The 27,892-nt window shown below is 40.4% G+C and overlaps 1 protein-coding gene across 1 annotated transcript in view; it reads left to right on the top strand.

Annotated features, from left to right (window-relative positions):
- CDC42BPB (CDC42 binding protein kinase beta) overlaps positions 1-27,892 on the top strand; it is an 87,854-nt gene that overhangs the window by 280 nt on the left and 59,682 nt on the right. The window contains 1 exon segment of the mRNA XM_010711937.2: positions 24,186-24,277. Within this exon segment, the coding sequence (XP_010710239.1) occupies positions 24,215-24,277 (63 nt within the window). The 5' untranslated portion in view covers positions 24,186-24,214.

Genomic DNA, 27,892 nt, shown 5'->3' with positions numbered 1-27,892 from the left:
CGGTTACGTCCGTGTCCCTTCCGTTCGGACACGGCCCCGAAGGACCGAGCGCTGCCAGGCGGCCTTTGTGGCAGCTTTGTTCAGTGGTTTTGTGGCACTAAGCGGGGTGATGGTGAGAGTCCTCCGATAGCGGACAAAAGGAAGCGTGGATACGTGCTATCGCACTTTTATCCTAAGTTTTCTGTCCCTCGGTGCTTTGTTAAGGTTGTTGACTACAGGCAAGCGAATAGAAGAGATCCTTCCCTGGTGCATGCTTAAGTGAATTTATGTTAAAACGGCCATGGTGGCTGACTGGTTTATTCAGCTGAGTAAGTTATGAATAATAATGCGCAGTGAAGGTGACTTAACTTCTTTGTGGAAGAGGAACTGGGGGTGAGGGAGGGGAGAGCACTGCTCACCAGAACGCTGTCCTGTTTATCAGCTGGGCCATGTGTGTGCGGTTAATGAGGCTTTTAAAGATCTCTCTTAAAAAAAACCAAACCCACAAAACAAAGGATTTCCTAAGGGAGGGGGAGGGGCGATTTACTTCAATGGATGCAAGTGTGCCCTTGGAGCTTCCACTGCGGCGCTGAGACGTGGGGACAGCTGGTTCTCCTTAATTTCTGTGGGGACCACCACTCTTTGTCATACGCTAACCAACTAAGAGGATTCACTTCCTGGACTCTTCTATTGACGTCAGTAATGCGATTGCCAACTGAATAATTAACCACTTTATCACATCTGCCCTGCAAGCTGCAGCCAGGGGAGCATTGATTATTTGTTTTGTGGTGGGAGCTTTGTGTGTCTTCTACGAAGTGCAGTGTGTTGTCATACTCTTGTTTCTGAGCTGATAGCTTCAGTGAGTGAGCATATACAAACTGGTTGGAGCGATACAGTGGACTGCCATGGTACTTAAATCATTCCCTTAATTTCTCTCCTTTGAGACAGGCCAAAGAGAGAGATGCTTCTTCTGTAGTGTAGTTGGTGGCTGTGCCTTGCTGATGGATGCCTGTGTTGTCATTTTCTGTGTGATGGAAAGACCAATTATCCAACTGTTTGTAAAATTGCTTTTTTAAGTTCTATTTGCAGCATCCACTGAATGTGAAAAGGTTACTGACTTGATGAAAAGTGTAGGTCGCAATAAAAACAGTGTGTAGCTCTTACTGCAGCGTGGGATTACCCTAGTATAACAAAGTGCCTATTCAATAAATAATTGAAATCTATGTGAGCTACCATCTGGTGCTGCAGAGTAGGGATAGAAGTTTATAATCCATGCTCTTCCTGGTAAAAGGATGGGCCTAAGTCTGGACTGCTGTATATTTGTGTTCCATCAGCCGGGAATATCCTTAAAAGCAATTAAAGCTGATATTGTGGGTTTCTCCCTTTCCTTCAAGCTGTTAAAAGCAAGTAAATGCCAACAAGACACCTTTTATCTATGTCCTAATGCCCTCACAGCGTGTTTCCACTGACAAGGAACTTGTTTCTGCCTCCAGCTAATAAGGAAAATAGCTTGCCAAACACACTAATCTTCCTCATGTCATGATGTGCAGTCTTAATTACAGTTTGTTTCTGTGTTAGAAGATATTCTGGATTGATGCGCTGTGTTCTGTGTGCTGTTATATGTCTGTGGCAGCATGAGAGTGTAGCTAAATATTTGGGATATACTTTGAAGATCGGCACATTTCTTTATCAGCTGGAGACAGAAGGAATTTCCTTTTGACCAAATGGAGACTTATCACTGACAATGGAAATAAGCTGCATGAATCTGAAGGTTAGATTAAACTAAGCTGTGTAACAAAGCATTCCTCTACATTTGTACTGTGAGACTTGGGCAGTTTCTCCCAGCTGACATCCAAGAAACTTTGCACATCACCTGCAGAGGTTAGCGAGCCCCATATGATTGATCTCATTGCTTCTGACCTATAAACCTGGCTGCTGCTCCTTGCAGTCCTGCCACAGGCTTATTTCTTCAAAACCTTCTTCCTATTTGGTAACCATAGAAAAGTGTAGGGTGTGGCCATTTGCCCAGGGGCAGCCTGTGGCTTCCATCTCTTCAGGAGCATCATCAGAATCTGCCATTTTAACCTTGGCAGTTGTAGCTTTCCCATGGTGAACGGAATTTTTGATACCTTATACTTTTTTCCCTATACTGGAATTATGATACTTTTTTTTCTTTTCTTATGCCACGTATCTTTGGAGAAGGACTAGCTGAGCTTTCAAGTGAAGATTTCAGAAGTAATTTTCTTCCAGTTACTTTTATTTATAAGAACTCTTGAATAAGATCTCGCTCAATTGACTGTCACTGTATTGTTTACATAATGGATACTGAAATAATGCTCAGTATTTCTAGTGGAAATTAAATCCAAGTTTGTTAACGCAGCAGACCCATGTCTTACATATTCAGCAAGAATTTGCCAAATCTGTGCTTAGTGTCATTTAAGCTATTGCTGCATATGCTGCTCCTTGAGTGAGAAATAATAAAGAACTCCAATAGCCAGCCCTGTTTATTCCAGTTACACTTTCCTCTCTGAAGTTTGTCACCAGGACTGCCCAGCTGAAAGGGCTTTTCGGCCTCTGAGGCCAAATTCCTTGCCCATCCCTGCCAGACCTTGTAGCACAGTAGGGTTGCCAGGAGAGCTATCTGGCTTGCATCCCAAGAGGTGCTGATGCTGGGCAGTCCTGGTGTCCTGGAAGGCCCACAGATCAACCTTGGCTGAAGGTGCCCAAGCCCACTACAACTTCCCAAAGATACGGCAAGCAAGGAGGAAGGTACACGGCCTTTGGAGTTACTGAGAGGATTATGCTGGTCACCAGTGCTTAGTAATGTCTGTGCACTGCAGGGGGACCTCCTGAGAGACTTATCCTGCAAAAAGCGTGTCTGACCTTGTTCTGAATGACAAGGAGAATACAACAGGGTGGAGAGCCATCATGGCTCGGGTCTGCATGCATTACCTGCCCTACCCTTTGGCTTTTAGGTGCAGTGTGTTTCTCTATACTGAGCATGTTGTTCCCTCATACTGAGGAATATGAAGCTTCCTAATCTCACACTGAATGTACTGGAGCACTAGGATGGCTCACTCACAGGGTTATTTCACCACTGCCATGCTCACCTAACATCACCTTATTATTCAGGACTGATGTCAGTGGACTGTGGCCAGTGCTTGCTGTCCCTTGCTCCAGCCAGCAGGGGCTTGCACAACCAGCTGCTCCATTCTCCAGTAGCTACTGGCAGGAGTAGGGGTAGTCGGCAAGTGTATTTGGTGCAGAGTCTAACAGGAGTGGGCCTTGTTGGTGTTCAGAGTGCTCTTAGTGCTGCACAGGCTTTCTTGCTCCAGCCTTTGTTCCCTCTGACCCTGTTTTGTACCGCTGCCACTCTGTTTAGGGCAGGATGGCAGTTATCCCCATGAGATTTGTTCGGCATTTCACCCTCCTGGACTACACGCTGGCGTGATTTCTTTGTGAGAACACCTCAAAGCCAGTGTCTGAATAGGTTAAATTGATCTTCTGCATTCTCAGTTTGTGTAGGGTCTGCTTTCCAGTTAGGCTGGTGTTTTGCTTTTGTTTTTTTCCTTATTGCTATTGTTGTTTTGTTTGTTTTCCCTGAGAAGAACTAACTTGAAGGCAGGCTGAAGTTGTGGGGAAAAGAAAGAAGTCTGCAGCTGATTAGCACAAGTAGGCCAGCTGGGCACCTGCTGTCAGGCTGCTTGGCTGGCGTAATAGGCAGGCAGTGCATGCTATTGTAGTAACAGCAATTTATTCTCACTGTGGCTTAGGCGGGGGAAAAATGCATGTGTAGAACGCTCAGCAACATCTCTAGCCCAGCCTTGAGCTGCTACTTTTGGGTGGATGTCTGTTACATGGGTGGCTGTGCCATAGATGGAAAAATCATGTGCAGAATGCTCAGCTGAGCAGTGATTCACAGCTTTGGGTCACTGCGAGGACTGGTACTTCAAGTTTTGCATCTTGCTTTTGGTGGGGGCTAGAAGAGGAGTCTGTGAGTTAGTTTTACAAGTCTGTTCCTAGACCTACTTTCTTCTCCTTCCAGCTGCTTGAGAGGCTTGTTAACCTTTCAAATAAAAAGCTCTAATGAGCGAAGAGAGAAACTTGCAGTGGCCTTCCTCTCGTGAGAGTTTAGAGCCTGTTCTCTCAGCTTGGAATGGCTATATTCACATGTGTGGATGTGGACCCTAAGAAAAGGTCACATTTCTGCATGTAGGGCATCTTCAAAGCTTGCTGCAGGGTAGCCCTAATCCTGTGGCTGTCATAGATACTGATATGCTAGAAAATGAGCTAGGTAAGGGTGGGGACGTGGTGTGTGGTACTGGTGCATGAGACAGAAACTATTTTGAAGTATTTTTGAGATGACCTTAGAGCTGTCAGGCTTGGAGCACTGCTTATGAGGATGTTCCTTGTGGCCTTTTTGGGTTACATCAGGAAAAAGTGTCATAAAGTGTAATAAAGGCATATTTCTTGATTTGAGTTTTGCTAGCTTAAATTCTCTTCCCTTCACCACTTCCCCCTTTCCTACCCTTCCCGTCTGCAGAAAAAGCCAGGAAGTGCCTCAGCCTCTGCGGGCCTGTTTGACATCCTCCTCTGCAGGCAGAAGCAGGCCAGAGAGTGATAAGCCTGTTGGAAGACAGCTTGCTTCAGTAGTGAAGGCAGCTGATGAATGAGAAGTCTGAATTTCTGTCTGAGCCTGAAGTCCTTCTTCCAACTGATTGCTGAAGCCTGTTGTGGTCGCTTGTTCTTGAGGCAACAGCAGGAGGTGGTGGGTGAGGCTCTTGGGGCAAGGAGCTACAGCCTTGCAGAGGTTGTGGAAAGGCTGGTGGTGGTCATGGTTTCTTTGTGTGCATTGCAGCATGGATACAGCTGGAAGCCTTTCCTGCTCCCTGAGGGCTTTCCTGTGTTCAGTCAGGGCACTGTAGCTTGGGTCACCTTTGTGAGGAAGCCTTTGGCCATCATCTGGCAGACAAGCACTAGCACGGCTACTGAACCCTGGCTTCCAGCATTCCCTGCTGTTAACGGTTCCTTTACGAAATAGATGTTGGGATTAAGTCATGATGGAGTAGCAAAAACTACCATATTAGCTTTAAGAGCAACTGGAGTCAGGGCCAGCGATCTGAAGGCATGAGGTTCAAAGCTCACTACTGAGTGCATAATGAACTCTTTTACAGCACATCTCTTCTAATCTTATTTTTAGAACAGGGCAATATCTTTTAATGACTTTCGGTAATATTCTGTGCAGTGCTGGCATTGGATGTGGAGTTGTGTTTTATGTGTGAAGGTACTGTGGCTTGGAGGATGAGAGATGCTCATCAGCATGTGTTAAAACGGCAGCTGTTCCATGCAGAGAGCCTGTCCCTTGTGCCCTCCAAGGAAGTGGGCACTGCCTCTGTCCTGTGGATAGATAGTTTCCAAAAGCTTGGTAATAGGTAGTGGCCTTCAACAAGCAACTTGTTTTATATTTTAAGGTTGTTTGTATATGAAAAGTCAGCAAGGGATAGAGAAGTCATTGCTAAACTTGTATGCACATAGAAAACACGCACCTACTGCTGTCTGGCACATGATACACGAGAACGTAGAATGCAGAAGTAAGGTTCCAAAAGTATCCATAAATCTGACACTTTTCAGACTTGTTTCATGTAGAAATACAGAAGTCATTTTCATTCTTTTTTTTGTAGGTGATATTAAGATACAGCATTTGGCCAAGAAAGTCTTTACGCCATGGTTGGCACCACTTATGAGTTCTCAGTGGAGAGAAACCTCTTGGATGTTAGTTTATTCAGCAGATTTGGTGCAATGAACTTTTTTAGTCAAGTGAAGTTGAAGTAACCTTTTCCTTTGCAAATAATTCACATGAGGGGGTGAGTCAGTATCTTTTACACCTACGAGAAGCAAACGGTTTTAACTGTGTGAGTCAGGCTGAAGAGACTTCTTTCCTCAGCTTTTTTTAGCAAGTTGATTTTGCTTTATGGTTATATATTAATACATCGGTTTTCAGAAATCTTGATCTGTAGCTGAGATTAGTTGGGAATGTTAAACTACAGCAGATCCTTCAGACTTTAAGAAACTTACATCCTTCCTTTTTGAGGACGGTTCGTGCAAGCTGTTTTTGGATGGCTGTTACAAAAAGGAAGAATTATGATACCTAAACAGTTGCAAATGTATCAGAACCATTAATGGAATGTAGTGCTTAGGATTCAGATTAACTGCATAGACTCATCTCCTTATTTACCCATGTCTGAACAGATGATTGGGATGGTGGACCACAAGCAAAATCGTTGGGAAAGGTGATAAGGGGCTTATTGAAACTTTTTAGTAGATTTTTGCTTTGATAATACTTCAAACAGAATTAAGCTTCATTTTCTAAGGCTCTTGCAAAGTACACATGAGAATTCCAATCTATTCTTGATGTAGTCACCAAAGAGCTTATATCACACTTGCTAATATGTCTGACTGAAGCTCTAGTATTTAAAAAGAAAGGAAGGGAGGCTTGATTTTAAAAAAGCTTTCTGAGGTCAAAAAATTTTCAAGTGCGTTCAGTCTGTGGTTTGATGTGTTCTGTTCTTTTTAAGTGTCTCCTAATACTAAAATATTCCACCGTTTTTTCATCAATGTATGCAGATTGCTGGAATGCAGGCTTCCACTTATGAGGACCTTTGTTCCTATAATGAATGTAGCTTTTTTCAATAGGAAACTACACACTGTTTTCTTAAGCCCTGATTTTGTATAGACCTCAGTAATCATGTCTGCACTTGAGGTGCATTCAGATTAAGCATGTGCATCCATCATTACCAGCTGAGGCTGTGGGCATCCTGAAGTGCCTGAGTTAGTAATTTCTGTCATTTGTGCCATCAGGGTCTTAACACTGAAACCTGTTATTACTTAACCATAGTCTGAAGCTTCAGATATGACTGGTAGCTCTGGGTGCCCAGCTTGAGACCTCTATAAAGGAGTCCGAGCTTTGGAAAACAGCAGGGATGTCTTCAATGAGCACTGAACATTTAACGTGGATGGAGCATTAGTCAGGTGTGCATTAATGCAGGCTGAGGTGATGCTCTTACCTTGCCTAAGTGCAGTGCCATTAAGGACTTGATATATTCAGCTGCCTTTGCCAAAAAAGCCAACTAGAGAAAAGACGAGAAGCAGCATCAACTCCAGATATATCCCAAATTCTTTTCACGTTTATGAATGTTTTCTGGGAAAAAAATAAATGTGGGTAATTGCTTTGTGAAATCCTACTTGAAGTTCATTTATGTCTGTTTAGTGAAATGTTCATTTTCAGGATTTTAAAGAAGTGTATAAAGCATTCTGCCTGAAAGTTTAATTCAGCTTAATTATAGGTTATTTTGTTCCAGTTTTCATTAAAAAAAATACAGAGATAAATAACAAAGATGAAACCAATTTAAACTCCTGAGGTGTTTATGTGGAAATCAATCTTAAAGGAGTGCTGCAACTATTCTGCCAATGTTGTGCTTTTCTTCAGGACTGTGTGGTTCGTGGGATTTGGATCCTTTCTTATAGAAGATGAAACATCAGTGAAAGTGTAGCAACTGTGGCAGGAGTATGGCTTCCTGCTTGCAGCAGCCTCTCAGCTGAAGTACTGTACGTCTTCCCTGCATGTGACTTATGGAAAAGCTTTGGACCTCTACAAATTCTCAGAAAATGCATAAAAATAGTTTTTGTTCTCAATTGGTTTAAATGCTGGAGTACTGTGGGAACAAACAGCTGAGAACTTTTTTTTTAAAAAAGAAAAAAATTGAGGGTGTTATAAACCCTGAATGAGTTTTAGAGTTGTGCTGGGTGTGTTTCGGGGAAATCTGGCCTCATCCGAGGAAGGAAGAGGTAATACTTGAGCATCAGAAGCCATTGTCCCTACTCTTGTGGAATTCCTCTGTCCTTGGTTTCCCCCTTCTTCTAGAGATCCACACACACCCTGGGGACGGACGGCGGTCCTCTCTGCTATTTCTGCTGCTATCACAGCATGCCTTCTCCTATCTTAATCTTCCACGTTCTTTCTCAGAAGTTGGCTTCTTCATGCAGCTTTTCTGTGTGCTGCCAGCTCTATTGCTGCCCCTAACGTGGCTGATGAATGCTGAGAGCTGGAATGCTCTGACTGCCTTTTATTTTGTTGTAATTAAGGCAGAGTAGGAACAGCAGGAAGGTGACTTTAGACACCAAGATCCTATTATCGTTATGAAATATGTTCTCTCCAGGGTTTGCTTTTTAAGGTGCACGTTTGGTTTTTAAGTTTAGCTCTTCTTGTGATAGGATCAATTATCCTCCACCACCCTCAATTTTTGTGTATGATTTCTGTGTTCTCCTTACCTCTTATTAGTGCTATGGGATGAATGCAGTGTGCATGCTCTGCAGACTTTGTTCTGCTGGCTTCTGTCTGTTCTGGGACTCAATCCAAAGAAGTAGCATGTGTCTTTTTTTTCTGTGGTTGCATATACTTCATTAAGATGTATATACTGAAAATTGGAAAAAAAAAAAAAAGCAATAGGGTTTCTGTTATGTAGTATGTGATCATTTGAACGCTGTCCATGAGTGAAATGGGAATGTAACTTCTCTTTGAATTTTCTCTCTTTTATACTTGTGTGTTCTTTTTAAGGCCGGGGTGGGATTTCACTGTGTGCTATCAGTGGGTTCTTTTAAATGCTTTTGTTGCCCTGGAGCCCTGTCAAGTTACTCACTCAAAAAAGGAAATGGCATTTTTATGATTCAGGACCTCACCCTGGTTGTCTTATTACATAGGGCAGGGAGAAGACACAAATGACTATAAATGATCTAAAGGTCCTAATAAAATAACTGGTAAGAAACCTCTGGATGCTTGGTTGTAAATGCAGGGCGAAGGCTAGAGTTTGTGGTAGATAGTCTTTCTGCCTTTTATGGATGACATGGTATTTTTACTGAATTCCAGAACACATCATCTTTTAGAACAGACTTCCTGACGACTTGCAGATAAGGTACTACTTGTGTCACAGGGAAATAGTACGAGAAGTTTCCTTCAGGCCACATTTAGCTAGGAAGGTGTCTCAGTTGTATGCCACCATATTGCTCTACTGAGGGATTCAGTTTGACTATTTAAACTTCTACTCTTGTAAGTGTAGATTTCCATTACAGTTCAACTTGGGGTTTCCTGGGCACTTAAGTTTGGAATAATGACAATGTCAGACTGTTTTTAAGCTGTAGTTTTGCTGTCTGATAAGTAATACAAGACAGCATGCCATGGGGATACCTAACTGGAGACTGTTTTTGGCCCAGAAACTGTCTTTGTGTTGCTCTTAGAAGCATTTACTGGTTATTGAGGCAGCTGAACCGTAGTTATTGCTGTGTGCATATTCTTGAGGGCCAGCAGGATTTACTGGGTTGCGTGTAGTGCTGTACCTGCAAGGCTGTCAGCTCTGCATCCATGGCTGAGAGTATGCAATCCTTGTGCATCCTACAGTTGACTTTTTCTGATATACATTGTAAAGGTAAAAAATGTAATGGCGGGGGGAAAGGGATTAATTTAAAATATTTTTAGTGATGGAGAATGTGTCCTTGGGAAAGACTTTGCAATAGTTATCCTCAACATAAGCAGTGTTTGTGTTCTTGAGTGACTGAACCCAGGAGTAGAAGTGCCCTGGTAGATTTTGACAGAATCAGAATTAGAGGTACTCTAGTTACAAACTTTCTGCTCTTGCAGGTACTATTAAACATTGCAAAGGTTTTATCTAATGTTTCAGGCACCCTCAGTGGAGAGTGAGGATATCTGGCATCACAGTTGATACTTTACCTTTTGCTTACCAATATTGTTTTTTCTTCACATTGTGAACCTCACAAAGTTCGACACAGGTGCAGCATCTCACACCGTGGACTTGTAACAGCTGGGGAATGACCGGCTGGAGAGCCTTCAAATCCTCTTCTGGGGATCCTAGTAAACAGCAAGTGGAAAAGGAGTCAGTGGTGCCTCTTTCTGGAAATGGAGGCTGCCTGTATACTGGGCTCCCACAGCTTCATCGCAGAGTATCTTTAAACCTTAGTTGGACCAGGTGCTGGACTACCTGGTTAAACTTGGACTTTGCCTCAGGTTTGTACTGGAAGCTGGACTCTGTGATCTGCAGAGGTTGCTTCCAGTGAAAAAGTTATTCTCATTCTGTAGTATTGATTTTTTTTTTTTTCCCTGTGTTTTAACATGAAAAAGTTCCTCAGACTTTTCAGAATGAAAACTGAAATAGATGCCCGTAAATCATTCCTTGTTGTTGTTGGTACATAACATAGTTCAAAGAACTTGTGTGAATGCACTGTTCGTTTATTTTTTTTTGTAATCTCAAATGTTTACCCTGATTGGGTAGCATTTTACCATGCAGTCTGAATGCAAATACTGGCCAAATTTTAGCTAAATTTTGGACTTGTAAATTATGAGAAGCTAAAGTTTTTTTTTTTCCTGTGTTGTTCTGTTGTGCTTCTAATAAATGTGAATTTCCTCATTCCTGCAATAGAATTACAAGAACAGGTTTTAAGAACTTTTGAACTTACGCTTCATGTCTCTTGCCTTTTCCCAAGTACCATTTCCTCATGTTTAGTTGTTGGTCTTGACAGTAGCTGAAGTATTTTTAAAGCTTTGTTGCATGTGACTGTGGGAAGCCTGCAAGTCCTGTGTGGCTGTGAGGCTGAATCACATCTTAGGAAAAATGAAGGTGTTGTTGATCTTCTAGATATTAGTGCTGTATTACAAAGGGATCTCTATCTAGTAGAATCCTGAGTATTCTTATGTCTGACATGACAAGAAGTATGTCCAAGCAGTTGCTAACAACAGAGTGAAATAAATCTACCTCATAGCTGCAAAGATCTAATGGGAGATTACCTCTGGTTTTTGTTTTCCTTTGTAAGATAAAAACTCGTAAAACTTGCGTGAAGTTGGACTTGAAAAATGGCTTTTCATACTGGTATTGTCAGTGCTAGAGCATTAGCAAACCAAAACTCACAATAACAATTTCAGTTTCATATTGCCGTATGGAAGATAGCATGGTAAGTACAACCAGTGGTAAGGATAGCAATGTATAATTGGAAAAGAAAACAGGAGCTGCTTGCTTTATTAGTGGTGCATTGTAAGTATGGATAGACCATACTCTAAATGGCACTTGACTTTCCATATAAATAATTTGTGTTTTTGAGTAACTTGCCTACAATTGAGCATCTGTGGACGAGGAAAATTTCCCTAAACTCTTCAGAACATAATCAGATTTTACAAAATGATTGCTAGAGGTATTGAAGTCTGGTAAATATCCTTATTGGAGAATGTACACTGTCAGTTTTATCAGGAAGGCATCCACTGGCAGTGTGATATAACATAATGTACTGGCCCATTACACTTTTGGGGCAAGGGCTATGTATGTACTTGAGAAACTTCTGTTGTGTCTTAATTTTTCAGAAGAAACCTTTTTCCAACTAATGTATGGCTGTTTCAGGTGCTGTGGTTCTGAGCCCTCAGCTGTGCTTGTGTTTCATTGTAAAAAAGTGGTTCACAGCATATTCTGGTTTCGGTGTATTGCTTCCCTGTTGGGATGTACCTGCACACTAACAGATGCCATTACTTCGCTCCTGTTCTTTCCCCATGGTAATAACTTCTTTTTTTGTGCCAACTCTTGCTGCATAAAACTGCTGAGAAATGTCATCCCACTTCTCATATATCCTTGATTTCCTCTTCATTGTTCAGAACTTTTATTTCTTATTTACTAACATTTAGAGACGCCCCTTTGCAGTGGTGTCTTTCAAGCAGCAGCGGATGCTTTTGCACACATTGCTGCCATCATTTGTTGCATTGCTGATTGTAATGTGTCACTGTGCCCACTGGTAATAACAGCTGTTACTTCAAGTATATGCTTGATAGCGACAGAATAAGTAATACAAAGACTTCACTGGAGAATGTGCTCCAGTGACTTACCTTCAGAGCTCTGTGGGGAGCTCTGAAATGGGTGACAGCTGGTAGAAGATAATGGATTATCTCTCTTGCAGAGCATGGGCAAGACCTACTTCTTACTTCAATCTCCTTGCCCTCATCTCTCCCTCCCCCATCATGCCCCATATAGTGCTTAAGAACTTGTCCTCTATATTTTCAGAGGGACTGAGGCGGAGAATGTTATCTCTTTTGTGTAAAATGATTCACTGGCAAGGAAGTAAATTTAGCTGTGTGTAACAATTCATGGAAGAGGAAATCAATGTTGTTGACTTGCAGTCTTTTAACACTTGTCTAGAAATCAGTTGTTGAGGCGTCATAGTGTTTAAGTTGAAATAAGCATCAATTATAAAGAACTAGAGGAAGCATCACTTAGTCCAAAGTATGGATCTTTGCAATATAAGCACTGGTCAGGCCAGCCATCTTTATCCCTTCTGGAAGTACCAAGCAGGTGTACTTTAAGAAAAATCTTAAATCAAGATCGTGTACTAAAACATCTGTTACATTGGATTTTGAAGAAGGGACTGATGATACTCAAAAGTATGTGATAACTAGAAAATTCTTACTTAACTTCTATGGTTTTTGGTTAGGTTCATGTAAGAAAGATGAGACACTAAAATGACATCCTAGTTCTTTGCAAATGCATTTTTTAGAGAGATATCCTTCAGAAAAGACCTACTTGTGCAATTTTGATTTCATGTGGTACAGCTGTAAATGCTCCTGACTTCTATTAAAATGCTGCTGAACTAACAGGTGGAGGTGAACTTCTGACAGCAACTTCACAATCTTCTCAGTTATTATAAAAATTCTTACAATAAGTTGGTATGTTTTTGTTCCTGTGTAAGAGGAACTGCTTGTGCCATCTGAGCAGTAGAAATTGGTTCAAAGTGACACTGGCTTTTTTTTTTTTTATTACTGTGCAAGTAATACCATGCAATAGTTCAACAAATTGCTGCTCCTGATAATTATTTTTAAAGATTTCACAGAGCAATTTTTTCCAATGATGGTGCTAGGAACTCTGTTTTAAAATTTAAATTATAAAGGAGGTTAAAAAAAGACTTCAGCTTCAAGAAATAATGATAAAGTGAAAATTGCATGGCTGCTAGGGTATAAACATCAGGGCAGTTGCTGGAATAATAGTCTTGAAGACATCAACTCCTTTACAGAAGATTGGAACAAGAACAATTCTAACTTTTTCAGTACGTTCTTCTGCACAGTGCTGTTTGATGTCTTTGACTTAGAGATCCTTGCTATAGATTCTATAGGTTTGTGGAGTGTGTTCCTGTCTGTATGGACTCTAGTTTTCATGGTTTTTTTTTTTTTAAAGACTGTGAAAGAACTAAGAGACTGAAAATGTTTTTGGTAATATTTACATCCTCACTGCATTCACTAAGGTGGAATGATGTGTTACTAAATAAGACTTGCTATCCCTTTTCCTGTAGGCTTAAAAACAAGGAGATGTAGTAGTTGTAAATTCTAAGAATCTTAGGGATGGAAAACTAAAATTGTAAAGACTACATCTCTTCCAGACTTCTTTCCAGTAGAAAATTCCAGATATGTTTACAGAACAAAAAGATTACATAGCATCAGCTCCGTGGTACTCGCATCAAAACTTAGATACTGAGCTACAGTATCAGGAATGAAAGTTTGACAAAAAGAGTGTGGTTTGGGACAGAATGGTTTTTCAAGTGAGTCAACACAAATGGAAAAAATTACTTAAAAGCTAAAACAATCACTGGATGGGCAAAGTAGCCAAAGTTTATTTAGATGACGTTGGAGATAAGTTAGCGAAGGAAAATACTAAATTCTATGTAGAAAAAGAGGGGAAAGGAATGGGTTATAGCTATAATGTTGTGTATAGAAATAGAAAGCTAACCATTTGGCTCTTCTCTGCGTATTTGACTTTAGTGTCTGTACTAGTTTTCAGTTACTTCAAATATTTTGAAGATTGCCTGAAATTCCTTCTTACTCTTCTGCTTGTGCTCTTATCTTCTGCTTGTGGTCTCCTCAGAGGCCATGCACTTTGTCAGAAGATTTTGGTAGGGAAGCCAATACATCTTCACTGTTTCCTTCTTTGGAAGTAGAAGGTTCTGCAAGCACAGCCACACCGGTAGGGTTCTGCTGTTGCACTGGAGCATGCAAGCCTTTGGTTGTTATTTTCAGGTATGAGTAAATGAAAAGATTGGAAATCAACAGAATGAAGCTGGTGGTATAGATAAAGATTTGAGTACCAGTCTAGCACAAACATGTTCTGAATGCCCTGGTACCTGAATTTGTATTTTCAAGTCAGTACACTTGTCTAGATAGGTTGTACATGAGGATAGAAAAGGAAACCTCTACTTAAATGCTTGGAAATAAATTTCAGGGCAAAAGGATTTTGAATACAGTGCTCGCTAAACAAAGACAACGTGGGAATTTACTTAAATTTAAGAGAAGGAAGAGTAGGAAACTGGAAACAAGAAGATTAAGAGCAAAACTTCTTCAGATACTGTATCTGGTATGGAAAACTTGTTGGGATAGTCCTCCATTGACTCAATTTTGATACCAGCTTATGGCCACGAAGCCCTGCTGGCTCCAAGCATATTACTGGAAGAGAGAACCCAGAACCCAACTGCTGCGGCTCATAGTGAGGTGTGCAGTAATTGGCAGTCTGGTTTGGGATGGTGGAGTGTGGAGCATAAGAGCCTCCAAGGAGTTTGGAGAGGTCTAGAAGGATGTCTGCTAACCTGTGCTATGGAGGCTGCAAAACTGTTCAGAGATCGTTCAAAATTATGAAACAGAATTGAAGAATTTTTGAAAGATAGTATGGCAAAGATCTCAAAAAAAGATGGGGGTAAAATGCTAAACCATACAAAAATGGAAGTGTGGGTTTGGACCTGCGCAATACTGGGATAATGGGAAAGAGCTTATTCAATCTATTGTATGTGAATTACAGAGAAAGTTGGGTGAGAGTGGGTGACAGGAATGTAGAGTGAGGGGTAGAGAAGAAAGAACTCATTCCAGCTGTATAGAAACAGCTAAATTTAGAATGTTTGGAGGCTTTGAAATGTCTCTGGAAAGGGTATGGTGGTGTTCTGCTTTTAGATTCAATTCTGTACTCCTTGCATATGCAAAGCCTTAAAACCCTTCAGTTGTGTTCTAAATCAGTTAAGTTTGAAAAATTCACTCTTAACACTGTTCTAGAAGTTGACTTTTTGTGCGTAACTGTTTGTTTAAAGGATGCTTTGAAATTTTGAACATGAAGTGTGGTGTGTCTAATATTCCTACTTTTTGCTTATCCAAAATGTTTTCTTTCAGAGCTATTCAATGTGTATTAAAAAAAAACACACACACAAAAATCAACAAAAAACAAGCACGCCACTTTTTTAGATGGTTATTTGTTCTTAATTAATAGCAGATATTATATGTCAATTTGAATCTTCAGAATAATGATGCTATTCAGCAAACTGATAACTCAAATGCATATTGTTCTAGAATGAAATTCTGCAGGCTTTGCTGTTTACAACTGACAATTTTTTGCTTTTCTGAGCTGTGAACACTTAATAAAAATACAGCTGAAATGAGAAATGTGGTTCTCTTCCTGAAGAACTTATTTTGTAAATAATTCAGGGAGCTGAAGAAGAAAAATTATTTCTAATAATAAGAAAGTCTCTCAAAGCCTTTTGCTGTAATGTGAGACAAGTTTTAGCATGAGACTTCTTCAGTATTCTCTGCAGATTTAAAGGTAATTTTGCTCTTCTCTGCCCCTGAGAAACTTGAGGTACTTGTCTCTGGTTGCAATAATTACTTGGTGGGCGTCTGTCGCCTTTACCTACAGCAGCAATTTGACTTTTTGTTGACCTTATAATAAGATGTGGGGCTCAAAGGAAGTTCTGAAACTGGGTGAGTAATGTTGGAGAAAATGTCCTGTGCCGTCATGTAAAAGTGCAGAGAACAGAAGGATGTACCACACCTTGCTTCAATGAGGTGTTGCTGTCTAAACTCCTCAAATTGGGAAACAGTTCAGGCTGTTTATGTGCAGTGTTGCAGACTTGAGCCATCAAAAAGAAATAATATTTCTCAACCAACGAAAGTCAGGTGCAGTATTAGCTGAATCTGGTGCTCTATCCTCTCTGTCTTTTGTTTCCCCAATGATTCTGTTGATATGGATGAGAACTGAAATATGGAAAAAGGTAATTGTGATCTGATTTGGCTCCTTGCTCAGCTTAGCATGCAGCAGCAGCAAGGCAGGCCAGCACTGCACCAGCAAGGCTGCGGCAAAGGCTGTTGTGTGCATGCTTCATCTCATCTTGATCTGTGCTATTTAAGATGACTGCCACTGAAAAAAAAACCTGAGCTCTTTTCCTTTTCTTGCTCGCTGTGGTGTAGCGGCCTTTCTGACCCTTCAGTGCTGATGATTCCATTTGCTAAACTACCTGGAAATGCTTGCTTTGTGTTGCTCAGTAGCTTAGCTTTCTGCTGCTTTGCTGAGCAGAATCAGATTGGTGAGGTGTGACCAGCAGAGTTTGTTAGAGCTGACACAGGGAAGAAAGCAGGCCTGTGAAACTGTCCCTTGGTTGCAGGGATCCAAGATCACTCCAGTTTAATTGAACGACAAACTTAAATTCGCTCTAAATATGTGGGCATGGAAAATGGTGAAAGTGAATTGCTCTCCTGTCACTGAATGTATGTGGAGGTGCTTTGCCAAGAAAAGCTTATTAATAGGAACATCAATTCTTTGAAGGAGGTGGCACGTGGTAAATATAGAACCAACGTAAAGTATAAATTTTGCTATTGCATAATGCATATATGAAGTGTTCAATTCAGACTGTCTTGCATATATCTGGAGAAAGCAAAAGATAAGTGTATCTACTGCAATTAATAATTAACAAAATGATTATGGTCTTCATAGTTTTACTTTTAAGATGAAATATAGCATGCAGTTGGGGAAGGTAGAACTTTGTTTGCATGTTGAAGTGCCGCTTCTGTAATGTAAGGAAGCTTATATCAGCACGGCGTGGTTATCAGTCTGGAATTGTTTTATTTCTTAGCAGGGTGTGTGAGAGATTTGAATCTGATACAATTTGGAATCACTCTCACGTTGTTGAAATTTGAGTGAGCTCAAATTCAAGATTTCCTTAATATTTCGTTTGAAACCATCTGGAAAATAAGTGCAAATAGCAACTTTTTTTTTTTTTTTCCTTTGCACTCATAATTTTCAAACTATTCTACAAAAATTGTTCTTAACATCTTCCATTACTTTTTGGATCATTTGTCCTGCAGTGAAATTAATGGATTTTTAAAATATTTACAACTTTGTTATGAAATAAAGGAGATTGAATCATGGGTATTTTATTGTTTGGAACTAGTGATTCACATTGAAGCATGAAACAATTTTCCATTACTGATGTGCTTCAGTATGTAATCTCAATTTGCTGTGGCTTAAATGGTCTCTCCCCACACCTGCAAAAATTGGCCTTGTATTTAGAGTACAGAAAAATTCAGGTACCAGAACAAATAAAGCTACTTTAAGCAAAACCAGCATTCCGTGTTTGTTGCCATGCATTTCTTACAATGTTTTGACACACATCTTGGAAGATTCTGTCCTAGTGCGCTGTAGGTTGGCTTGAAATGCTCACGTGCCAGACGCTTGCTGATTGCAGTGTGAAGTAGGTCCACATTAATTCCAAAAAAGGCCATTTTGTCCATCTCCAGTCTCTTCCTGCAGCCTGCCCCGGGCTGATGCTCCAGCGTTGCAGCTGTGAGTGAGTCACGTTGGGTGAATGATTCGGTGGGAGGGGATGGACAGACAAGTTAGCTTTTGCCTGGAAATGTTTCCTGGTTTGTTGTACCACGTGAGCACTACTGATGATCCAAACAATAAAAGTGGAGCGATGGTGGGAAGGAATGAGGAGGAAGTCTTTCAGCAGCAGAATGGATTTCCTGGATTAAAGTGGTCATGCAGGCTCCCCTTTTGCTTGTCTTAAATGTCTAGAAAGCCAGAGATTCAGTCCCAGGGAAAACCTGTAATTCAGTGAGCTTGTATATGACTTGATGCAAGTGTATTTTCTGGGTGGAATCTGAACCTTATAAGGAAAAAAGTTGAAGATGAAACTTTAAAAGGTGTTGGATATTGACAATTGTTTAACAGCAGAATAATGGAATAGTAGTATTCATATTTCTTTGCAACAGTTAAAAGGAAGGAAAATACTACAAAAATCTCATAAGGCAAGATCTACTGTTTGACTCTTTGGAAAATCATGTGCTGCAGACATTGTTGGGCTCCTGCACAGTAGTCATTAAGTCTCTGAAGCTGAAGAGACTGATAAGGAATGTGTGGTTGGTGCTCAGTCTGCAGGACAGCTTTGGGGAAAGGCATTGCAGCTTTCCCTCTCCAAACAGTGGTGGCAGCTGGGAAACAGATGGGAAATATCAAACTTTGCAGTGAGCTTCCTCCTCTGCTAGACTTTGCATGCAAAGTTCCTCAGCTATATATGCATCCATTGTTGCATCAGCACATGCCATTACCTTCAGGTCTGATCTGTGCATGTGGAATTGAAGGTGTGGAATTGAATTTCTCCATGTGGAGAAAGTGGTGCCCATTGACATTCATAGATGCTCCATAAGGAGACAGAGGAGTGGATATCGGTGCAGTGAAGTGGTGAGTGGTGCAGTTCAGTGGTGGCAGAAGCAATGTGAGATAGAAAATTCTCAGCTACAAAACACTATCAAATAGTGTTATTGTGCTTTTTGTATCTCTTGTGGTTTCTATGGAAATAGGAGGCACTGCTTTCAGAGACACCTACAGATACACATAGGAAATAGTTGTCGGATGTTTGTTTTGCACATGTAAGCCAGTGCTTTTTTCCTCTTTTGCCTGCTAGAGCCCTGGTGCTGTGCAGGTCTCAGAGAAGTGCCATTGCTTTGGCAGCAGTTGTAGTGGCAGTGTGTTTTGCCACTCGGACTGCTCAGAACGATCTGTGCATTCTTCAGTGTTTGCCTGTCTCCAGTGTTATCTTTAGTGCCTTTCACTGTAGGTGAATGGGCTAGTTGGGCAGTGAGCCAGCTATTGAGTGTTCGTGGTAGCATTCATCAGCGTCCTGGCAAATGATAGCATATTGCTGCTAAGGGAGTCCTTCTGTGTGCTACTTGCTTTTGGGTCTTGCCCACAAAAAGTGTACTTAATGAGTAACAGTGACAACAGATGATGTTTCAAGGTAAATACGTTACAACTCTGCCAGCAAAGTTAGCTATGCCAATAGAATCAGTATCAGTGCAGCTATTGAATTCTTTTTCTTCATGGCGTTTCCTGCTGCCATTATCCTTCAGAATGGTAATACTTCTTTCATATAGGTACTTATATCAGATCCTAAATGCCAGAATTACTTTTTCTGTGACTGATACAGCCTCTCCTGGAGCACAGTGCAGAAACCATGGACTGTATGGTCTTGGTTTGTACCAAAATAATGACTGTTTTTGTCCATTTAAATCTTTGAGGAGTTTGATGTGATTTATATGATCTAAATCCAAGCACCATCGAGATATCTGACTGCAAGTGGTCTGGCACTGTACTTTACTTATGTCAGAAGACTTTTGTAAAACAAAGCTAATCCTGTGACTTAGTTACGTCTTCAGTGAAGATCTGGCATTTCTTTGTTTTTGTTTGCTCTTTAAAAAGCATCTGTACATCAATTTTAAGTTTCTTAATACAATCTCAACTTTATTAATAAACTTACCACCTAGTAATTTTCTCACTGGCAATCGATCTCAAGAAAGTTCAGGTGTTGCTGGTGTTGTGCTAGCGCAAGTATGTGTCACTGAACGAAGCGCTGACCAACCGTGAGACTTGATGGCTCAGCATGGAGCAGCGTCCTACTCAGGAGGCTCTTCTGCAAGATCTGTGAACGCCTTGCAATGGGAACTAGGCAGTGCTTCTCTGGTTATTATTGGATTAAACGCCGAAGTCTTGCACCACTGAGTTTGCTTGTGTAATGAATGCTGAGTGATGAAGAGTCGGATCATTGAGTAAGAGGCAGGCAGAATAAGTAGAGTGTGTGTGTGTAGTGCATGTTGTAAAAATGGGAGGGGGGACATGGCACAAGTAAAATGCTCAACAGGCAGTGTGTCATAGAGCACAAAATGTCACCTTTCTCTGTAAACAGCAGAACTTTGAAGTTTGGCTTCCTATGGATTTGGGACCTGCCTCCATTACTGGCACAACCTTCACCCTTCCCACTGTGCTGCCTTCTCTTTTCTGATGCATGCTTTCTTTCTTGACTTGGGGGTTTCATTGCCACCCTACTGTACCTATAGCTCCCTCCATGCCCATGAGTGACAAGATATGTCCGTTTTGCAGCTCAAGATGTATGGGTTGCCCAACTGTATTCCTGCTACAGCCTTTCCTTTCATCAAGATGACACAGTGGGTGTCTTTTCTATCACCCTCGGTTCTCGTAAAGCTGAGAGTAACTTAGTATCTTTGGACATTTTAAGTGAAATTTGATAAACAGGAAATCAAGTATCTGAACTGGGATCAGAAGTTAGGGAAAAGGAGGAATGGATACTCTGCCAAAGTGTGATCCTTTATTTCCTTAGGAAACCACAGTGAGGAAAAGAGCTTTTGCAGGGGTGGATGATAAAAGGAAACAGGCCAGCACAGGAAAAGGGAAGCAAGGATCTATAATTGGAAGAAGTTAAGGCTGGAATCAACAAAGGATGGAGGAATTAGCAAAAATTTACACTTCGAAAATAGAGGGAAAATTTCACCATGAAGTAGAGAGAGGATTGTACTTTAAAACTCGGGAGAGTAGGTTATAAGAGGTATTTATCAGCCCTCCTAAGCTGGTTGGGGCTACCTGGGTGTGGGTATCTCAAGACATGTATACAAGCACTAACTTGTTAAACCTGTCAGCCTGCTGTTTTAGTAGCAATATCACAGGAATGCTGTTTCTTTGAAAAGGGTGCACAAAGGGCAAGCAAGTTACTTGATTTCTATAATGTAAGTTAGGGGTGGTTGAGGGAAATGGTAGAACTTGCTTCTCTTTCATGTTCTGCCTCCAAAGAAAACATCATCTTAAATGAGATATTGGATCTGCCTGATGTGTGGCTCTCCAGACAGTTATCTGCATCATTTTGTTGTTTCTTTGACATCAGTATTGTGCAATTCTCACAGTTTCCTACCATACCTTTTTGTACAGGGAGTAGGTAGATAATGGGAGTGTGGTTTCTGTGCGACAGATGGTTTAGACGTGCCTTCTGGGCAGGTCTGTCTGAATGTTATCCTCTCATTATATAGGTTTAAAACCTAGATCAATTCTGATATGTGACACTCTGGGGCAGGGCAGCACAGTATATGGATGTGTTGTCCCCAGAGGTGGTGGAAGTTTTTGAGGGCTGACCAGACAGAACCCCAGGTAACCTGCTCTGAAATCAGTGATGACAGTGATGCGAGCAGGAGGCTGGTCTGGAGACCTCCTGAGGTCCCTTTCATCCAAAATTGTCCTGTGATTCTGTGTTAGTTTCTTACAGTTGTCACATTTATTTAAAGCTCAAAGTTGCCAATAATAACAAAACATCAGATGTTCCTGAACATTTGGCAGCTTCCACTCAGTGATTTTTGTGACTCTGAATTTCTGGAACCTTGTATTGCCAAACAAAACATGGAGTCCTCAAATTGTAGCTGTTGGACTGCTCCACCACTGAAACAGGAGTTACCACGAGCCCACAAGTAGGCTTTGGTCCATTACAACATAAAGGCGCTACCTTTTGTGATTCCAGAGAGTAAATTATTAACAGAATCTAAAGGGAAAGTACAGCTCCAAAGCATCGCTGCCCTTGGCTGGGGCTGGAGTGCACCTGGCTGCCCCATGGCCATGTCACATCACCTTGCTGCTGCTTCCTGCAGCGTCTTGTCCTTCTAAATGGATCCATCTGCAAACATCTTCTATTGGATGCCATAATTGACTGTGGTGTAGATGTATGCAAGAAACCTAAATCGCAAACCTATTTACCTATGACTGGGCTTCAAATTATGTTTTCAAATTATTCAAATTGATGTTTTCTTTCTGTGCAAACAAAGCATCGTGGTTCCATTTAGCAGGAAAAGAAGAGAACATGATTGGAATATAATTCTTTTGGTGGGAAAGAATGATGTCTTTCCTATATACCTTGGTTTTCAGTGAAGAAATGAATATTGGCATCTCATTCAATTTATGAATATTGATCAAAACATAGACAGTGGCTGTTTTGTATACTATTCTTGAAAGCAGGCGTTTCTTGGCTCCTAAAAATTAGTAGTCTTTTTTTTTCCCCCCTTCGTGTACTTACGGAGAACATCCTTCTTCCAAGCAAGTGCAAGTATAATAATGCCAAATCAGTTTGAGTGAAAACACTGTGATGCATACAAACACATTGCACGTAGAACGCCTATCCCAAATTTTGCTTAAAGTTTCAGTTGTGAATAAACAAGCTCATGCAGTTACTCAGAGCTAGAGTTACCCTGACAACAGTATATATAACAGAATTCGGTAGTTGCTGCCAAAAAAACCCCCAGTACGGTTAATGCTTTTGTTTGCCAGGATAAAATACTTTCATTAAGTATTACATCAACTCCAACTGTTAATATTGGGATCAAAACTAATCGCTAAAATGTAATAATTCATTCCAGTGTATGGAAAAAAGACCTTACTTTCAGTTCCCTATTTATAAAATAGAAAAAGAAGTCTGAAGCCCCTTACTGATTCTGTGTTAGTGGGTGTATTGCTTGGCATCATCCTGGCAAGGACAAATGGCAAATGGTGTTCTGATACTTTGTGGAACAAGTTTGTGCACCCTCAATCTTGCTAGTTGTGTGTACGCTGCTAATTTGGATACGAGGCATCTGAGGAGCAGCAGCAGTCCTGAGGCGAAAACAGGAAAGCAGTCTAGAAATGTTTTTTTGATGTAACTTACTAAGAAGTAAGAATTGTGCAATCCAGTACTTGAAAGCAGCGGGCTACATGCTGGTATAAACAGTGTTCTGCTCCAAAATGTCAATAAAGCAAATATCAGTTTAAGAGAATTACTGGCTTGCTGCCTCCTCTGGGTTCTCACTTGTTACATAAACTCCATTTTGGTATCTGTGATGATGAGATTCTGTCCATGTTAGTTTCTACTTTCAAATTTTACTTACTTTTCAGAAACTTTAGATACCTTGAAAAGACCTGAATTTGTCCATTGGGGTGAAGTACTATCCACTTTGTCATTTTGCACATTCAGATGTTTGTGTTCAGTGCTATATTTTCTAAGAGAGTTGCTACGGAAGTTACTGTGTTTATTACCACCAGTGTTTGCTAAATACTTAAATACCAACATTCATGAGGTTTATGAATAGCTTGTAACAATAGCAACTTCTTTTTAGGAGGGAAAATGGTTTTTTTTCATTTCCATGGGTTAAAGTAAGTCATTTTGTTCCATACTACTTCTGCTAACAAATGGAGATGAAACAGCAGGACTGACAGGACTTGTGCAGTCCTCAAATAGAAATGGTGGTGAAGGACATGGGTTCTGCTTATCCTGCCATCTATATCCACTTCCTAGGGATATAGGATTAGTGCTTTTCCCTGCAGACACGATTTCTTCCGTTTGTTCAAATTCAAGTTCTCTCCCAAGAACAAAAAAAACCTCATGGTTGTTCTTCAGTACAGATATTTATTTTATTAGCAGCAATGAGTTTTTGGTGATGGTTTTTCTCCCATGTGGCCTCATGAAATACATCCTATCTCCTGTGAGTGGGTTGTGGAAACTTGGCTGAAGTTGATGATGCCCATCCATATGTTAGGGTGAGTTGTAGTAGAATCTGTAGTTTTCTTGTCGTAAAATAAGAAAAGTTCATCTAATTTTATGTATGTTCTACTTAATCTTGTGTACTGCTCTTGTGGATTGCAGCCCCAGGAGGCTGTGTAGTCATGTAATCACCAGTACTTTAGTAGGGTTGTGTCACACACCGTGCTTCTTGGTGATGGATAAATGGTGTAGATGAGTTAATTTAGAACAGAAGGTTGAGACAGTGATTTTGTCGTAAGATGAAGGCTTGACTACTTAGGGAATTTAACTTTGTTTAAGAATTCTAACTGTTAATTGCATAGAGCAGTTTTTTTCTCCTATTTGTATACTAATAGTTGAAAAAGTGAACCATGTATGCTTCAAGTACTTCAAGTTTCTGTTTAATGGATTAACTTGATTTACAAAATTTCTGTTAATAACTGAGTTTTCTGTTTGTTGTTTTTTTTTTTTCCCATAAACAGCAAAACCATTTACGAAATTGGTAAAGGAGATGCAGCTTCATCGCGATGACTTTGAAATTATAAAAGTGATTGGAAGAGGTGCATTTGGTGAGGTAAGATACTTTGTAACATAGCTCTCATCCTTTGTTCTTCTGATTTCTTGGTGCGGTTGACCTGCATTTGTCCTAAAGACAAAAGATTCACACAGCTAAATTAAAATATTTGCAAATGTGGGTGCTAGCCATTTACTTTGAAGTCGGGCTTCTGGTGTCTACTTCTGCCATTCCTGTGATTAGCTAATTCATTATAGCAAAGCTCCTATTCAGTGTGTGAGAGCTGAGTGGTCCCATCTAGCAGCTGCACAGCTGACTATGGGATCCTTTCTCCCACTTGCCATATGTACTTACTCTTCTGTGCTGCTGTAATTTAACACAACTGGGCTGCTTCTATGGTAGGAATGCAAAGGCTGCTCCACCCATCTGCCCGTCTCTGTAGCAATCTGGTAATGCAGAAAGACGCATTAGGCTGCCTCAGAGGCTGTTCCGTGTCATCTTTGAAGATCAAAGGCTGCTGGATCTGTTTTTTGGACAGCAAGTTGAATCATGCTGGGATGATAGGAACGCCTTGTGTTTTGAGGACTTGCCAGGCCCAGAACCCTGGACTGAAGTTATACTTCTTAATATGCTTAATGAAAGTCTCATCAATCACAGAAGCCTGAGAGAGCCTGACCCTGGCAAAAGTGTTCGTGAGCATATTCCCTCTAGGAGGCACAGGATACCTGAGACTGCTGTAGTACCTCAAAACAACACTTTCTGCATTTGAGTACACATAACTAAAGGTATAGCTGTCAGCAAAACAGATGATTATGTAGAGGATTTCTGGAAGTAAAAAAATTTACATTTCTTTCAAGAAGGTTCTTTTGTTGTTTACAGCAGTAAAGTTAAATGTAGTGACAGCCATTATTGGCTCACTCAGACCTATTAGCACTTAGCAACCTCTGCTGCCATTGGCTAAGGCTTATCTTCAGCTGCTGTCTCCACAGAGAGCAGAACTGTGTACTGTGCAGGGCTTTCCTCTCAAGCATGGTGTGCTTTGTATGTCAGACTTTCACAAAGTGTTTGATTGTGAGGTAGAGCTATCATAGGCAGACTACAAACGGAGTTAGAAAAATGCCAGGACCTTTCTCAGCCTTGGTTCGGAAAGTAGCAAGGTTTGTGTGTGTATGTGGACTTCGTAGTAGATGAAGTAATATCAAAATCAACAATATTTTAAACTCTTCAGAGACTGCTTTTGAAAAAAACAGACACCTATGGAGACAGAAATTTGTGTTTCAAGAATATATTCTAATACTTCCATCCTCTAACAGTGTAGTGCTGTAGTTTGTATGTAGTCACAGTGAACGTTGCTGTTCCAAGAACTCGAGCGTTTTAAGTAAAATGTCCAGATAAATACAAAGATCTTGATGAGTAAAATAAAAGTTAACTTTCTAGTGGAGTTTGAACTCCATGACTTGCAATATTTGTTTTTTAAAAATAATTACAATCAATTGGTTGTTTCATTTAAGTGTTAGGTTCTGTCTGTAATCTGTTACTTGGACACGGATTTTAGGCAGAATAGTTCTGCAGGAGCTCACATGAGAAGAGAAGAACAGAAATGGGAAACACAAATTGGTAAGTCCAACGAAGGACTGAAAGCACAAATTAAGTGTAGAATAGAAGTCTGAGCAAAAAGGTTTATGACCAGATTAAGGGACACAGAAAATAAGTAATTGTCTATATGTCTGTTAAGAGTTTTGATTCAAAGCAGTAGCATAGCACAGTTTTGAAGACAGTGAACCCACTGTAGAAAGGTTTTGCTATGTGTGACCTGGATTTCTTCTGGAGGAAACTAAATGAGTACCTTTGTTCCAAGTATACACAAAATGTGCTTCTGACCCCACTGAGTACATAAAAATCAGTCACTGGTTTTAACTCTTCTAGCAGCATCAAAGCATGTGTGGTCCAGGAGACCAGACTGGATACACTCTGAAGGAAAATTCTTGAACTCCATATAGTATTGATGGAAGGCTCAGCATGGGCTACTTTGATCTGCTTTTTTTGGTCCTGCTGTGCCAAATTACTTGCTGTAGTGACTGTGACCAGATCTGATATCTAAAGAATTTTAGATTAGTGTTTTGGTGGTTTGTCTTTTGGCGGGATTAGAAGGGGTTTCTGGATCTTTTCAGAACTAAACTCGTGAATGCTATAGCTATCAAAAATGATTTCAGGACAAGGGAACCTTTCATTAGCGACTTGCAGATGGAGCCAGAATCAGGAATGCCTTTGCCAGAATATTTCTCTTAATCCTAAAATCAATGAATATTTAACAGTAAACTCTTTTCACATTGCTCTGTAACTTGCACACAGTAACAGGATTCATTTCCTGATGCTTTTTCAAGTTCTGATATCTAGCAGGAGAGGAACTATGTTGTGGAATGCTTCTGAAGGCAACCTTGTACTTAAGTTATAGACAATGTACTCAGACAAATGTTGATAATTTACATGCTTTTGCACGATGAAGTAGAAATCTTGTGTGATGTTGTAAATCTTCAAAGCCTTGTTACAACTTTAAGGGAAGACTTGCTCTGTGCTTTTCAAAATGATGATCTTTTCCACTTAGAGTTTTCCCCAACTGGAAATCTCAGTACAGCAGCGGATTAAGTATGACTGTTAACTTTTCAGGGATTTCTGTTTATACTTGTTAGGAGATTTAGGATGGCTTTCCTTAGCTTTGGATCAGGAGGATAAAAGGTGTATAAAATTCACTGTGGAAACTTTTGCTAATACTATTTGGGGTGCACAAATTAATGTCTTCCATATCATTTCACTTGGAAAAGCGTGACATGACTAAAGCAACTGGTAGATTCTGCCCCTTCCCACTTCAACTCAGTGAATCTGAAATTTCAAAGAAGTGAAGTGGTAAAGCATCTTTATTTCATCCTTCTGGAGCTGTGAGAGCTCACAAGCATTAGTTATCTTTCAGTTTTACATTGTCTTATTTGTCTTTTAAGTAAAAGGTTTACAGTTGTAGGAGCTTGAAAATGTTTGATCAGCTCAAATTGTGCAGGAATCACTGATCTGAAGCTCACTGCTCTTCGTTCCCACTTGCCAGAAAGTAATTTTCCCATGGTATGCTCATACACATATGGGAACTGTGTTATAGATTAGTTAATGGGATTATAGTGGTTATTCATAAGGTTTCTATTTTTTCTTGATTACAAACAAAAACCTATTTGCTCAAAATATGGTTGCAAAATACTATATTTGTTGAAGTGCATAAAGAATTTAATCGAAATTAAACTAAACATATTCCTTGAAATACTACTTGAAATAAGTAGTTTAAATTAACAAGCTGAACAGCTAAATGAGCCAGACTTCAAAAAGGTTGAAAACTACATTCCATTCTCCTCAATGTCTATAGCAGCTACATCCACAGTTTAGCTACTTTAAACTTCTTTGAGAACCCCATAGGTTTTCAGTCTTACTAGAGAACTTTTGCATAAATCAGTAGCTTTGAAGAAAGATAGCTTAACCCAAATGAAGACATAGTAGTAATTATTAGTCAGGATCAATTTTGCCACGCAAAAAACCAAGAAAACAGAATCCTTGACCAGAAAGCAGATTGAGATGGCATATGTGTGTCCCTCCATACAGAGCAGTATCTAATTAAAGACAGATTGATAATCCCCA

The sequence above is a fragment of the Meleagris gallopavo genome, chromosome 5 (assembly GCF_000146605.3).
Source record: "Meleagris gallopavo isolate NT-WF06-2002-E0010 breed Aviagen turkey brand Nicholas breeding stock chromosome 5, Turkey_5.1, whole genome shotgun sequence".
NCBI classification, from domain to species: Eukaryota; Metazoa; Chordata; class Aves; order Galliformes; family Phasianidae; genus Meleagris; species Meleagris gallopavo.
This window is presented reverse-complemented; position numbering and strand designations above follow the sequence as displayed.